Raw genomic sequence first — 16,720 nt, 5'->3', positions numbered from 1 at the left:
CCTCTGAAGCTCTGGGGCAAATGTAGGCGTCTACTCTTGCCCACGCTAGTACAATCTACTGTCCGAAGAAAAGTCAAGCTTATATTTAAAAATATCAGTTAGCCTCTTCTGCATAAAACTACCCTATGGCTTCTCATATCACTCAGAAGGAAACCAAACCCCTCACTGCAGCCCAGCTACACCTGTGATCACACACCCTCTCCCTCCTAATGTTACTCAGGATGAGCCGCAGAACGATATTCACACGCAACTAAAAACATGGCAGGAAACATACAACAGATCTGACCATTCCAGAGGCACAGCTGGATGTCTCCTAAGAAATTCAGGACTATATTTGGGAGCCCTGGATTCATCTACACTCCCTTTTTCTGTAAGAGGATGGTGCTACAGAGTTCAATGCATGCTCTTGCCTTATGTAATCTGCCTCATGATCTATCTTCCTGGTCCTGCTCAAATGCTAAAGGAAGGTATTCCGACTCTGTACAGGTCTTAGAAGGTAAGAATGAGCCTAAAAGTAGGGAGGGAAGAAAATAAAATATGGATCATGAAAGACAGTATTATTCTGAAAAAGGAAATCAAGATTTGTGTCCGCTTATGTGTTTATGGCGATAGTATTGGAAATGGATATGAACCTTAACATCATTCAACAAATATGTATTGAACACTTACCAAGTATCATACTCCACTTCCTGTACCAATGATAAAAGATACATAATAAATCCTGACTTGAAGCCATTCTTGGTCTAATGGGGAAAGACAGATATGTAAATATGATACAATAAACATGTAAATTCAATATTAAATATAATACCAAATTAATTTGTCATGTGGGATTTTTAAGATATATGACTTGGCATTAGATATCTGACCTCACATTCTCTTAACTAACTTTGGTTTTTATTTTTTGGCCCACTAATTGTAGCTACTCTATATTCTATAGACCATTTTCTATAATAATTGCAAGCTAATGATGCAGCAATAGGCTCCTACTTTATTTTAGGACTAATGGAAGTGTTGCATTCACAAACAACTAGAAAATACACCCATTTGAGATATCCATGGAAAAATATACTGTTAATTGCAAAGTAATATTTAATTTTTAAGTACATTATTGATAGACATTTTTCATGTCTAGGACAAGAGGAGGCTGAGTAGAAGATAAGGCACATTGGGGGGAAAGATGGCATTTAAGGTATATGATAAAAAGGAGTATATATAGAGATAAATGAAACTGAGTAAGGAAAAGACCTTACCTACTTTATTAGATATTGTATTCCCAGCATTTAGTACAGTTCCTAGTACCTAGTTCAATACATATTTGATGAATGAATGAAAGAACAAATTGGTAGGTTCTCTAGTTTATAGATGAGTGGCTTGCTTCAGAAGAGATTCTATTTTGTAGGAGAGATATATTTCTTTTAACACTGACCTATTTATGTATTTAATTGAATTGTTTATTGAACAGATATCTCTTGAGCATCCACTATGTACTAGACCTTGACAGACTGTGTCCGGAAACCCGATGATAAATAATACATGACCTAGGAGGGTTTACAGTCTGGTGAGAGAAACAGATATGTACACAAATATTTGCAACGCAGTATGCATAAAAAGGAATATATATTGTGACTTAATGACACAATAGGGTAGTCTGCTCAGCATGTTGGAGAAGGAGAGGGGCTCAGGAAAGACTGTCCCAAAAGTGCATTTTAAAGGACAAATAAGAAGTTTTGAGAGTCTTTTATACTCTACCCACTTCATGTACTATTTAATTTGTCATGATAATAAAAATATTATCTTTGCTTTGTGTACTTGGGTTTTAAGATCTATTTCTTATTTATGAAGTCATTTTATGTGCTTTGCTTGTTATTAGTCCTTTATTATTATACTGGGTTTACTGCACTCAAGATTCTTCCAAAACAACAGCAAAAATAACTCTGAAGTAGCTGTCATTGAGAAGGTAACAGACCAATTAAATATTTATTTATATTAAAAAAAACCCCATCCTACTAGGTCTCGAACAAGAGGAAATAATTAAAAGAGTTTCGTGGTTTTAAATTAGACTCCTTATATATCAAAACTTGAAAAGCTATCTGTTCAACAATAGACTTACTTTCTTCATCATTTTCTCATTGTTTAAAACTCATTTGTGACGCAAACAGAAGCATCAAATAGTTGATTTTGCTCCGTGTTTACTAAAGAGTGGTAGTCTCAGCCCTTGAATCTCACTCACATGGAATCAACCTGTTGTAATGCCAAGGAAGCTCCCTGCTGGCAGAGACCAATGTATCTTTCATCTCCTTTTATTCTTAGAGTCGTAAACAATGTAATTTATTCTTCCAGTAACATGGAAATATAGTCATTGACGAAAGTCCCATTAAAAACTAGCTGCTGGTAATTCAAACTCAGTGTGACTGAAACTGCTCCTGGATTTGAGTTACGAATTTGGGGGTGAAATAGTATTTTTTTAATTACATTATTCTACCAAGAGACAGTGCTTGAAATCTAGGTTTCATTAAGAAAGGCAGTTAAAAGTACGTTGGCGGAGCTTTTTATTATTACTATTATTATTCTTAGGGTAAATGAGAATCAGTCTCAAGCAAAGCTGAACATGCCTGCGATGTTCAATTTCTGGAACACAATAAAATTCACATTCAAAGAGGCAACTGTCCTCTTGTGGAACAAAGTGGAATCCATTCTGTAGACTCCCACAGTATCCCAAACTTGGTGAATCTCTAGGTGAACTCTCTCAGTGAAAATTCAACTTGACTGTTAGCCAAGTACCAGATGAGCTTGTCTATATATAAAACTGTGATCTTTCTGATGTATACATGTAATCATACAATTCAACAGCTCCAAATTCTCCAATATCTCCTTCAGTATAAAAAGCTAAACCTTTTTTCATTACAGTTGAGGTCATTCTCTCTGCCTAGAGTTTCAGTTCTCTCCACTCCAGTCCTCAAACTTCATAGTCCAGCAAGACTTACCTGCTTTTAGATCCTAGAATACATGCCATGCTCGCTCTTTTCCTCATCCCTTTGAACATCTTGTTTTCTCTACCCAAATGATGGTCCCCTTTGGTAAAAACCTCTGTTAAAACATCCCTCCCTTACCCAGGCAAATTTAAATACACAAATTTTCTGTGTACTGCAGTTTGCATATGCAATTGTAATATTCCTAGGAGTTTCAATATCTTTCCTTTCCTCAAAAAAAAAAAAAAAAAAAGAAAAGATTGGTAGAGAGAATCTCTACTTTGTTTTTCCAGCATTTAGTATAGTATTTGGCCAATAAAATAGATCCACAAATAGATGCATGTATATATGTATAATATCACTTAGATGTGGAATCTAAAAAAGCAGAACTTATAAAAACAGAGTAGATTAGTGGTTACCAGAGGCTGGAAAGATAGGGAAAGTGGAAGGATATTGTTTAAGGGTAAAAACTTGCAATAGATAAATAAGTTTTGGAGATTTAATGCACAGCATAGTGATTATGGACAACAATACTGTATTGTAACCTTCAAGTTACAAAGAGAATAGATCTTAATTGCTCCTACCACAGAAATGATAATTATGTGATGTGACAGAGGTGTTAGCTACCACTATGGTGGTAATCATATTGCAAAATATAAATGTGTCAAATCAACACTGTTGTACACCTTAAATTTACACGATGTTATAGGTCATTTATATCTCAATAAAAATAAATTAAAAATATACACATAAATGAATATTGTCCACTAATATAAATATTTACAATGCATATAGGAATAACAATAATGTTAGTCGCTGTTTATTGGGTGCTTAGCGTGGGTCCAGCCCATTGCAATGTGCTACATGTGCTTCACGTCCAGTTCTCACTGCAGCCCTGCCAGGTGGATTGTCTTATTTCTATTGTGCCCTTGAGAGAAAACTGAAGCTCAGGGAGGTTAGTCCATTGAGCCACACGTCGTCATCCAGCAGAACCAAGTGTGACTTAAGTCTGTCTGACTCCAACGCCAGTGTTCTCCCCAGTACGCCCGGTTGCCTTTTGATTATTGTTAAGACCTTGAAAGACACAAATTAGATTTTGATTTATTCTTTTCCATTTCTTTCCAGCTCCAAGTACAGCCCAGTATGGAATTACCGGGAGCGCTGACGTTCTTTTCTCCTGCTGGTACCTTGTGTTGACACTGTCCTCTTTCACCAGCATACTCTACCTGAAGAATGCCATTCTACAATAAATTTAAAGACCCATAAAAGGCTTTTAAGGATTCTCTGAAAGTGCTGATGGCTGGATCCAATCTGGTACAGTTTGTTAAAAGCAGCGTGGGATATAATCAGCAGTGCTTACATGGGGATGATCGCCTTCTGTAGAATTGCTCATTATGTAAATACTTTAATTCTACTCTTTTTTTGATTAGCTACATTACCTTGTGAAGCAGTACACATTGTCCTTTTTTTAAGACGTGAAAGCTCTGAAATTACTTTTAGAGGATATTAATTGTGATTTCATGTTTGTAATCTACAACTTTTCAAAAGCATTCAGTCATGGTCTGCTAGGTTGCAGGCTGTAGTTTACAAAAAACGAATATTGCAGTGAATATGTGATTCTTTAAGGCTGCGATACAAGCATTCATTTCCCTGTTTCAATAAGAGTCAATCCACATTTACAAAGATGCATTTTTTTCTTTTTTTGATAAAAAAGCAAATAATATTGCCTTCAGATCATTTCTTCAAAATATAACATATCTAGATTTTTCTGCTCGCATGATATTCAGGTGTCAGGAATGAGCCTTGTAATATAACTGGCTTTGCGGCCCTGCTTCTCTTCCCTGTAAGTTCAGCATGGGTGTGCCTTCAGAAAATAATCATTTCCTCTTCATCTCCAACTAATGCAAGTGTTTTTGCCAAATTCTACAAATTGAAAGCAAAAATAAACAACAATATAAACTACATCCTGTCTATAAAGAACGAAGGAGCTATCGGACTGTAAAAAAAAAAAAAAAAAAATCTCTTCCCTCATTACCAGTAGGGTTTTGAGGATTTTGCCCCACGATAACTCAGTTTTGTGATGAAAAACAATTTAACTATCAAAGTACAGGTAAATTTACTATATGATTTCTTTAGTTGTAGCTAAATGTTAGATCCATTTGGGAAATAATTCCCTTTAAAATGATAGCACAGTCCATCCAAGGGATTGCCTCGCAATACAGCATCTTTCCTTTCATTATTCCAGACCAAAGTTTTTAAGATGGTTTGTCAAAAAGGACACAAAGTCCAATGACCTAACATTACATGAGTCGGTATGCTCAAAATTAATTTGGTTCTGTGGCAGGTATGATCTATATAGTGTTCCTGTGGACAGGAGCATTTTGCATATTTTCCATCTGAAAACATCACTCAATCGATAGTTTGGTATGCATGTTATATTTTTAAAAGTTCCAAAATATAGTGTAACAAATATTCCATGCTGGTATGCAGCAAAGCAATCTCTGAAATAACTAATTCTGCAGTAAAATCTTTCTCTATAGCCATGTCAACTCAAACAAGAAAGACCAAAAAGAAAAAAAAAATTACCATGCTTTTTTCTTCTTACATGATATATGTAAGCTGTGTTCAAATGACAAGACACCAGTGATGAGGAATATCTTAAAATATATTAATTATTAAATTATCATAGATATTAAATTATTTCTGTCATAAAGAATGAAAACTACATTTTTGGAGGAAAATGCTGTTTTACTCTAAGAAGTATTATATTACAAGAATAGTTTGATGGTTTTACTCTTTACTAAAGAAAGACCATAGCCTTGAAAGCCATTTTGCAAGTTTGATGATGTTACCAATTTCACTATACCTAGAGAAATTTCTGCAAATAGTTCCCTTTTGCAAGTCATAATAACAACACAAACCTACTAATTTAGTTAGAAACAAGAGATTTCACAGAGGTTGTACATATTTAAGATAGCTAATATCTTGCTCTGAAAGAAACGTAAGTAAAATTTAGTCCCAAAGTACACCATAAGTCTATTTTAATTAGAAATATGAATCCTGAATGAGGAGGCATAAACAAAGTTTCCACAAATGGCAATAATATAGAATGCTATTAAATGTTCACTGTAATAATTTATTACATTATTTTGACTGATATATTAAGAAAGGTTTTTTTTTAAACACATATGGCATTTTAACTTTGATTATCACTGATTTGCTTTTAAAAAATATTCTTTGTGGAATTGGTGAGTAAGCTACAAAATACTTTTTGTGTGTATTGCAGCTTTAAAGTGGCACACTCCATAATAATCTACTTACTAGAAATAGTGGTGCTACCACAAAAGTGTTAACCATCAGTACCATTGTTTGGGAGAAAGAAACAGATCAAGAATGCATCCTACACAGTGACCACTTTCCTAGAGTTAAAAATACCTCCTCTTTGTAAGGTTTGTAGGGTAAATGTGAGGTAAATTGAGGTATAAACTATGGATGAACCAAATAATTAGTTCAAAGTGTTGTCATGATTCCGAATTTGTGGAGTCTGGTGTTTTTCCCATAGAATGTGACAGAAGTACAGTCATAGCTCAGTAGCTATATGTATTTGCCTTTATGTTAGAAGAGACTTTCTTGAGTGACATTTTTAAATAGAGGAGGTATTCACTATGTTTTTCTGTATCAAGCAGCATTCCTAGTTGTTAGGCCCCTGGACAGAGTGAAATCACGAGTATTTATGAGTTCAATATTGTTCAAATAAGGCTACAGTATTTGCTTTTTTGTGTGAATGTATTGCATATAATGTTCAAGTAGATGATTTTACATTTACGGACATAAGAAACGTCTGATTACTCCATTTTATCAGTCCTGATTGTACAAGATTGTTGCAGTTTCAGAATAGCAGTTTTATGAAACTGATTTATCTTTTGATCTATAACAATTTTTTCTAGCTATTCATTTCAGCATTATATTTCCACGGGTTTCATTTGTGGGACTCCTTTTGTTGCCCCTGAATTTTTTTCAAAGAAAGAAAAAGGAAAAAAAAAAGAGTAGTTGAGAAAGGAGAATAGAAAGAAAAGAAAAAGCTTTAAAAGGGAAGGAAGTAAAGAGAGAAGGAAACAAGAAAGAAGGAAGAAGGGAGGAAGAAAAAGAAGGAACGAAGGAGGGAGGGAAGAACTGAATATTTAGGTTAGTTGACTCAATTCATTTGCATTCTTGATTTAACTGCAAGTGGTGTAATTATGTTTTACAATGATCCCATTTGAAACATAAGTCCTGTTACACTAGTAAGTTCCAATTATATAACAAAAAGTACTGCCCAGATCACACTATTGTGTTTTGGGGGGACACTAAAAGATTTGCGTGAGAGAATGTCAAACTTAAAGTCACTTTGGGGAGAATTTAAGCTTAACTGAGAAATTAATGTTTCATCATAACATTTAAGCTATATCTAGAAAGTAGACTGGAGAACTGAGAAAATTACCCAGATAATTCAGGACTATATATATATATGTATATATATATATATACATATATATACATAAATACCCCAGTGTGTGAACTCAGAAAACTCTGAGAAATTTATCAAAGCCAATCATCTATATTGATCAAATTTACTGAATTATTGTTAATTTATCCATTGTGCTTAGCTTTGTGACACAGCCAAAAGTTACCTATTTAATCTTTTCAATAAAAATTGTTTTTTGAAATTCAGAAATGATTTAAAAAGAGGTCAGGTTTTTAACTATTTATTGAAGTATGTGGATGTACAGTATTTCAATAGATATGAATATGAATAAATGGTATGCCTTAAGATCCTTTGAATATGTATTTACTTTAAAGACTGGAACAAGCTCTTCCTGTCTTTTAGTAAAACATCCATATTTCATAATCTGATGTAAAATATGTTGTACTGTTTCCAATAGGTGAATATAAAGTCAGTTTATCAATTAAAATATGTATTTGACTCATTTGAAAGCACTATTAGTTTAAGAGAAAAAAAGGAAGAAATAGTAAACATACTTCTCTATTCCCTTCTTCATCTCCTGCTGCATCCTCTGTACCAGACTCACATCTTTCAGGTACTCCAAAGCCAAATAGGGTGAAAATGTTAGATGCTACAGTTTAAAAGGGATCCACTTTGTAGCCTTTCTCTCTGTTGCTGATTCCCAAAAGGTTTGACAAGCTGAACTATATCTAGTCTAAAGAAGAAATTTTCTGGGAAGATTTTTTTTAAATCAATTATTTAGGACTTTTGCCAGCTGAAATACATTAGAGTTAGCAACAGACACTGATGATGAAATGCTGTTGGTTTTATAGGCTAAACATCTGAAAATTCCAGTGCCTATAGATGTTGGGCAGATAGGACAATTTCATAACACAGCTGGGTATAGAACAGGGAGTACACACTCCACCTCAAGACATTTCGATACAATTTCAGTAAAAATGCTTTGCTTTCCAAACAAAACGTAATTTGGCTGAAAGCCCATACTTTGTGACTGCTATAATATGCAAATGAGAGCCACCCCAAATGAATGATTTAATAAGCCCTCTCCTCCAAATCTGTCCGTTTATGATCATCAACCAAGTAAAAGAGAACAATATGGTAGATAAATAAAACAACAAACCATGAAAAACATACTTGGTGTAATAAGCTATTTTGAAATATGGGTGTTATTGCTATTCTGGGAAAACCGTGTCTACCAAACCCCTTCCCTTCCAAAAGAGAATGAAAATACACACTAATAAACATCTGATTTTCCCACTGGCTCATTATTTCTCCATTTGTAATTTCTATTCTGCAAACAATCCTATGGAAACAGAAGCATCAACTCTCAGACCCTGAAAACTAACATATGAAGTAGAACCATTTTTCTCTGAACATAATAGGTCAAAACACAGATACTCCAAAATGACATCCAGGTATTTGGAAAACAATTACTTGCTTTTGCCTAGTAGGCAGAAATTAAGAATTTTAAGAGAAAAATTTCCAAGAATAATTCATTCAAGATAATGGAATTGGATTCAAACACCAGAGTGTCAACGTACTCCCCCTGAACTTCCTAAGAAGCATTTACCTTCACGTTCATAGGCGTTTTTTCCTAATAATCCCAAATTTGATGAAAGTATTTACGAATTGACATACCTGGTAGAAAAAGAAAAAGTTGGCAAATGAATCAAATAAATACTTTCTAATCTTCCTGGAGAATAAGAAAGAAGGAACGGTTTTCAGCCTTCTCCCTAAAAGCTCCTCCCACAGTCCCCCTAAGGCTAACGTGACTCCCTGAAGCCCTGCAATCAGAACCGCGCTCCACCTCAGAGACAGACGGGCCACAGCAGTCTCTACATTGAATTTTACCATGGCAGAGTATTTTAGCAGCCATTAATACTCAACTTTAAATGCACTTTAAAATGTTATTATTGTCTCATTGATGATGAAAATGAGATTCAGAAATTTTAAGTCTTTTTCTGAAGATTACACTTCTACTAAGTGGCAGATTTGAGCCAAATGTGCAGAACAAAATACTCCCAATTTGTATGAATTTCCATGAGCTGTCTTAGAAATAGATATGATCACATTACTAGCTTCACAAAAGATCATATGTACATTTATATATAAGTAACTTTGTTTATACATAGACTTTTTTTTTCCTTTAATGCCATCCCTTTATTTTCCAATGCCTCCATTGCTGTGTGGTTTAAAGACAAATCACATTATACATCTCATCTAAAACTTTTTTGGGTGCAACTGCCTTTGGACACACAGCCCTTGGTAATATTAGGTCCATCACAACCAATGGAGGATCTTGTCATAATCATATGTATCTTTTTTATACAGCATTTTGCAAAAGATTTGGCAAGTTTTGAATAATCCACTAAGACTACTTCCCAGGCTTCTGCAATCAACAGAATTCTTAGGGAGATGGAGAGCAGAATATATACACACATTTTTTAAAATTCACAATAGAATACTGATTTTAATCTTAAGCAATGTTGTTTGAGCCAATTTATATCAAAATACTAATTATATGCACATCTGTTTGTGCTGGGGCAGTAGAACAAGAGAAAGATTCTAATTTTAGAAATTAAACTATATACAACCTAAGGAATACATTTGTATTTTGTTGCCAAAATATAAATATAATGCAAATCCTGTGAACATCATTCTGGTTTGAAAGAAAATGAAAAGCATAACTTTCATACACATGTAAAATGAGCACACTAATTTATTAATGAAGGACTAAGATGTTACAACCAGATAGAAGGACAATCCAAAGAACAGGCACATTTACAGACCAAGAATATTGAAATTGATATGCTAACAGAGGCAAAACTGGCTTCTTCCAGAATAAGGAAAATAATTCAGTTGAAACTTAAACTAACAGAATTTATTTATGTGTTTATTGACAATAAATGGTTTGCCTTAGTATCACCTACAACTTGTTAAATAGTTGAAATGCAGCAAAAGGTTGAGTCCCTACAGAACCAGAATCAGGTGACCTGGGAGGGTGTGTGCTGCATAATGCATGGGGTTTTCACTGCAATACAAGTATTTCCCCAAAGGGATCAGATGTGAACATCTTAAAAACAGTTGAAGTAAATGAATTGCTACTATTTTAAGGTTTGATAATAAAATCTCTATTGTAATGACTCAGAAAAAACCCAAATTATCTATATATCTAATATTCTACATTCTTTATATTCTAATTAATCATTTTCTTCCTTATTTCACAAACCATTACCCAATAGTTTGGGACATATCAAAGGAGAAATAAATAATTAAAACATAACAAGAACAATCTTGCTTCAAGAATCTACCTTGTTGAAAAATGAATATATTTTGGATGTTTGTTAAAAGAAAAAGTGTTTTGCTTTTTTGTTTTTTGGGGTTTTTCTTTTTTGTCATTTGGAGGGAGGGGCATTTAATTCACAGGATAACAGAAATTTTGCGTGAACAACAATAAGGGAAGTGAAGTAACAGCTGAGGTCAATATCTCTTCAACCAAAGACAATGGTGACGGTGAAAACATTTCGAGAAGCTATTGCTGAGCTGAATGGTCTGCTTCTACTTAATACTAATGAGACCAGTCCTCGCAAATTTTGGTTTGGTAGAAACTACAGGAGGTACATGGTTCAGTAGGCTTTCAAAGCTTTAAAATGTTAAAGGGGCTGGTTTTCCTCATCATTTCAAGTGAACCGATGAAAGCATTGGGATGTTCCTCAGTGGAACTTTGAATTTGCTAGTTTCTTCATTAATTTTAACCTTTTTACATGCAAAAAAGTTAACTTTACACTAAACGCAGCGGACTTCTACCTCCTGCAGGCTTGAATTATGCTTAAACAAGTACTCTAAGCACATGGAATTTCCTGAGTAAGTTTGGGGACCTTATTTTAGAAAAAGGACTTCTAAAATATTCTTTGGAGACTATATTAAGCTAATAAAAAGAACAAAGTTTTCTTGATTGTTCTAAAGCATGTAATAGAATCCTCCAAACTCTTACATAGTTTTCTAAGTCATTTCATAAATGTGGGTTGTGGTTGCCCTGAAACCTGACGTCTCCCTACTATGCATTTGACAAGGGACCTGGCAACAATGTGGTCAATAGCTCATTTATGATACACTCCTTAAGAAATTGTTGCCAGAGATTTGAAGCTGCTTTAAGCTGATGTCTTTCAAAACAAAGCACATACTCACACATAGAAACACAAAATCACACTGCTATCAGTGATCTGGAAAATAAGCTTCCAAGCCAGCCATGTAGTGTTCTGGATAATTCAAATAAAAAAGAAGAAGAAGAAGAAATGACAACAGTGCAGCCAACAGTTTCTGTTTAAGTTTCATTTGCTAAGATTTTAGCATAGTAACATCTTGTGATTTAATTAATCATAGATGGCACCTGCTTTAAATGCTGACATGGAGAAAAGCAGATTTTTTTTCTGGAATAAAATCTATTTCTGGAAATGTATTTTTCCTGTTGACAGATATGTAATTAGTTAATGCTTTTGAAAGTCTTACTGTCTAATAACTTTAAATGTTGACAAGGAGAAAGACTTTTTTAACATTTAGAATAATTTTTTCCTAGAAATGTATATTTTCAATTTACAGCTATACAAACTAGCATGTGTGTTGAGAAATTTCTATTTGCTCATAATTCAGTTTTAACAACATGTTAACCAAACTTTTATGGTTCAATATATGACAAATGTATATCTTTTACCAAGTAACACAAGAACTTACAATCTCCATTTTTATGTTGAGGAACATTCTTAGGCTAGTACCATTTCAAGAAGAATCTGTCATCTGTTGATTTTAGTTATTTTAAAAATCAACTTAGTTTAGAATAAAAAGACAGTTACCTTAACCTTCGTCAGCTAACTCAAAATGTTCATATGACCGTCAGTCTTTTCATGCATTTCCTCATTCTACAGGACCATGTGATTAGGTAACCTTCAAGAGCTTTTTAAAAACCAAAACTTTTGCTATGAATCACTAAGTCCTATGTGATCCAATATCATTATCTCTATGCCATAGTTCCCTACAACTCTTCCCACATAGATAGAGTTAATCTGGATGTTTAGAAAACAATCACCAGAAAAGGGCCTCTGTTTCTCTAATCCTTTCTCTAGGAAGCCAACCTCACCTTAAGCCTGAAAAAAGAGGGAGGAGAGAAAGAGGTTAAAGGGGGGTGGGAGGGGAAGGGGGTTGGAAGGGGAGGGGAGAGAGAAAGAGAGAGGGAGAGAAACTAACAATGTATTTATATTTTCTGTTGGAAAAATAGTAGGAAAATGTTCCAAAGAAAGAATTCCTCTGAGTGTGTGTGTGTATGAGTGAGAGAGAGAGAGAGAGAGAGAGAGTGTGTGTGTGTGTCGTGTGTGTGTGTGTACTTCCTGCTGCCTGGATCTAGAATGAACAATAATGTCTTCTCTTTGCAATGTGACTTCAGTTTCCACATTTATAATTAGTAAATACAGTGATGTGAATAAAGGTTGCTATTCTATATTTTCCATGTTGTCATTCCTCTAGTTTCCTTAAAAGTTTAATTACTGTTCATCTAAAATTAGATTTGGGGTAGTATATCACACTGTTTTCTCACGAAAATATGACAATGTTTCACTTCATCACATATAACGAAAGAGATAAAACTTCCATTGCTCTATGACTTTGATAGTTAACAGTGAATTCTCCTAGGAAACAGCTTAAATTGCTTAGTAAGAAAATAAAATCTACATTTGAGTAAGTCACCACTTCATAAATATGCACAGTAGGATAAAGAGTTAGATCTTCTGTAACTGTTGGGAATAAACTTTTGGTTACGTATGAAAAAAAAAAGTCCCCAAAGCCCTGAGAATTTAGAACGCTTAATCTCAGACTTCCAGAAAAGTTGAAAAATATTTTTCAAAAGTAAATAAAATAAAATGTTACTTTAAGAGGTCTCAGTGTTTTATAAATCTGTGATATCAGTATATTTGGTTGCAAACAACAGAAACAGACTGACTAATTGGAACTCAAAAGTAATTCATTGAAAGCATCTTGGATAGCTTTCAGAATGATGGAAAACCTAAAGAAAAGAATGGCACCAAGACAGGAAATGGAACTAAAAATGCAGCTAACAGGCAGCCAAGCACACAGCTAAGGCCATGCTACAGGTAAGGATACCACCTTCATGGACATCTGTCATTTCCACTGGAATCTCAGCCTTACTTCTGCTACCTTGAGTAACACCTAACTGCTGCCACATTTGCTTCACTTCCCCAAGATCCAAAATCCTGATCAGCTGGTCAAACCCAAGTTTATACTTATACTCAAGAACTAAGCTGCCAGATGCAAGAAATACCTTCTACCCTGCTTGAATTTCAGAAACAGAAGGCGGGGCCCTTTCTTCCACCAAGATTCATTCATAAGAGACATTTCCAAAGTGATAGTGTGCTCAGACATTATCTAGCCAAAATATGAAAATTGTCCATTTCACATGCCTGTAATCAAATAAGTCTGTAAAACGTTGTACATGGAAAGCCATTTTACATTTGCTGTCAAGTTAATTTAGCGAGATTCTCCAAACTCTTAACCACCATCTGAGAAAACAGTTCATTTTACCTGCATATTTAGGGATTTCTACACCAAAATTCTTTGGCTGCTTATTGAAATGAAAATAATGAACAATTTATCAGAATTGTATATTTTATTTGATATATATTGGAGTTCATACAAATTCTAAAGTTAGCATTTCATAAGTACTAAAAATTCAAATTGGGGAGATAGATTTACACAGATGGGTAGATGGAGAGAGAGAGAGAGAAATAGATGATAGATGGATAGATGGATAGACGGATAGATAGAAAGAAAGAAAGATAGAGACATAAATTTTCTTTCCTCAACATGGACATTTCCTAGTAGGGGGAAAATCTGCAAGCCATTTCTTTGCTTAAAGTTTCCTTTTTAAAAACAACAATCAAAACAAACACAAAAGCTCTCCCTCACTCAAAATATTTGTCTGTTGTTACTTAGAACAGAATTAGCATAGTATCTTGATCCTATATCCTTCTTTCAGTGCATAGTTCAAGTAATGGTTTTCTTAGGAGTAGTTTGGCTTCCATGTCAACTATTTGTTTTAAAGGTAGAGGAGCATAAAATATTTTATATTGCATTTAATGTTTTAGCTTTAATAGGCATTTTTCTTGTACTCTTAATTCAATGCCTCAGACAGGACCATGTGTGTGAGCAGGCGGTAAAAGAGCCATATTAAAAATTAATATCAAAACTAGTCACTCTTGGGAAAGCAGCTTCACAGAACAGCCCGGTATTCTAAATCAGATCAACTGTCTCTTTTTTAAATTGAAATGATAGTAATGTTAGTTTGAGCACTGACAAGCTCTGATGACATGGAAATTTTCAAAAAGTCTGTGAACCAAATTCCAGATTTCTGTCCCAAAGAAAAAACTTTAAATATTCTGTTATCTATGAAGTTCCTAAATTAATAATTAGAATAATGCCATAATGAGAAAAAAAGAGTTAAAATAGATAATCTGAAAAAAAGCATAATAATTAGCTAATGGCTAACGATTTTGTTGGTCCTTTATGTCATAACAACAGGGAAAATGAGTGGCTACATTCAGAGAAATAGGTGCCATTATTTTCCTAAAGTAACAAGTTTTAAATCTTGGGGAAAGTGAATAAAGACCCTGTATTTACCTATAATCCTTAACACTCAATACATTTCCTTTTTGCATTGCCCTGCATCATTTAGACTGACTTAAAATGTGATAGTCATGTATTCACCATACATTGAGTGTGTACTTTTACCAAAACAGTGTGTTGTTATACAAGGATAAGGGATCAGGGTGTAATGGGAAAGATAGACACTTAAATGATTACAATAAAAATTTTGCAAATTTTTGCAACACAATATTACAACACAAACATTGCAGATGTAGTTATGAAGTGCTTGGGGAGCACAGAAGACACAGTAATTGAACGACGGAGGCAGAAAAGACTTCACAGAAGAGGTGACATTGAAGTTTGATCTTGCAATATGACAGTCTTGTGCTGATTGTAAATTGCAATAAAAATTTGATAAATACTTGAACTTGAGTCCTCATTTGGAGCAACATATGTCAAAATTGTAAAATTAATTTTAATTTATGGTCAAAACATTATCACTTACAGCTATCAAATGCAAAGCTGGGTACTCACTGCCTCCAACAATGTCTTTCTTCTCATCCCTGTTGAGTTCACCGCAATCAGGCTTCTGTTCCCATACTTCAGTAAAACTGTCATCAATGATCTCCACGTTGCTAAATCCAAAGGTAATTTCTGAGTCCTTGTCTTAGTTGGCCTGGTTAATGGATCACTTGCTCCTTCTTAAAAATGCTTAAAAATACTTTAAAAAGTATTTTCAATACTTGGCTTCCGTAAAACCATGCTTGCTTCACTTTTCTCCTTTCTGGCTACCCCTTTTCATACTCTTTTGATGATTCCTCCTTTTCTTCCAAACACTTAAAAGTGAGAGTGCAGTCCTCAAACTGCTTTTCTTTTCCTGCTGCACTCAATTGCTAAGAGACATTATTCAATCTCTCAGCTTTAAGTGGCCTCTACATGCTTCTCGGTAGTATCTCCAGCCAAAAAGCTAGCACCAAACTCAATACTGCACACTTAGTAGCTCCACTTGTAATGTCGAGGAACCATCCCACACTTAAAGATGTGAAATCTGATCTCTTCATACTTCCTCTAAACTAGATCGTCCTGCTGTCATCTCCATTTCAGGAAATGGTAATTCTACTCTTTCAGTTGTTTGAGCCCTAAAACTTGAAATCATCTTTGACTCTTTCTCTCAGACTCTGCATCTGGTCCATCATTAAATCCTGTCAACTCCAGCTTCAAAATACATCTCGAACGTGATGACTTCTCATTACCTCCACTGCCCTGGTCTGGGTCACATCATCCCTTACCTGGATTTGCACAATAACCTTCCAACTGGTCACTCTGAGTCTAGTCTGGGCTTCTTCACTCTATCTCAACATTGGAGCCATAGCAATCCTACCAGATCTGATTAGAAAAAAAAAAAAAAAAAAAAAAAAAACCTCTCAAATTTCTCCGTGTCACTAAGTGGAACCAAAATTTTTGCTATGAATCACAAAGTCCCATGTGATCCAATATCATTATCTCTATGCCATGGTTCCCTACAACTCTTCCCATATTTGTTTGACTCCAGTCTCACTATCCTCCATACTGTTTCTCACACATGCCAAGTATG

The 16,720-nt window shown here is 34.5% G+C and overlaps 1 protein-coding gene and 1 long non-coding RNA gene across 5 annotated transcripts in view; one reads left to right on the top strand and one right to left on the bottom strand.

Annotated features, from left to right (window-relative positions):
• Positions 1-8,741, top strand: part of NEGR1 (neuronal growth regulator 1) — a 779,356-nt gene extending 770,615 nt beyond the window's left edge. The window contains exon 7 of the mRNA XM_032494567.1: positions 4,098-8,741. Coding sequence (XP_032350458.1) covers positions 4,098-4,222 — 125 coding nt within the window. The 3' untranslated portion in view covers positions 4,223-8,741. The remainder of the gene's footprint in view (positions 1-4,097) is intronic.
• LOC116668072 overlaps positions 1-16,720 on the bottom strand; it is a 247,036-nt gene that overhangs the window by 17,440 nt on the left and 212,876 nt on the right. The window lies entirely within an intron of this gene.

The sequence above is a fragment of the Camelus ferus genome, chromosome 13 (assembly GCF_009834535.1).
Source record: "Camelus ferus isolate YT-003-E chromosome 13, BCGSAC_Cfer_1.0, whole genome shotgun sequence".
Lineage (NCBI taxonomy): Eukaryota > Metazoa > Chordata > Mammalia > Artiodactyla > Camelidae > Camelus > Camelus ferus.
This window is presented reverse-complemented; position numbering and strand designations above follow the sequence as displayed.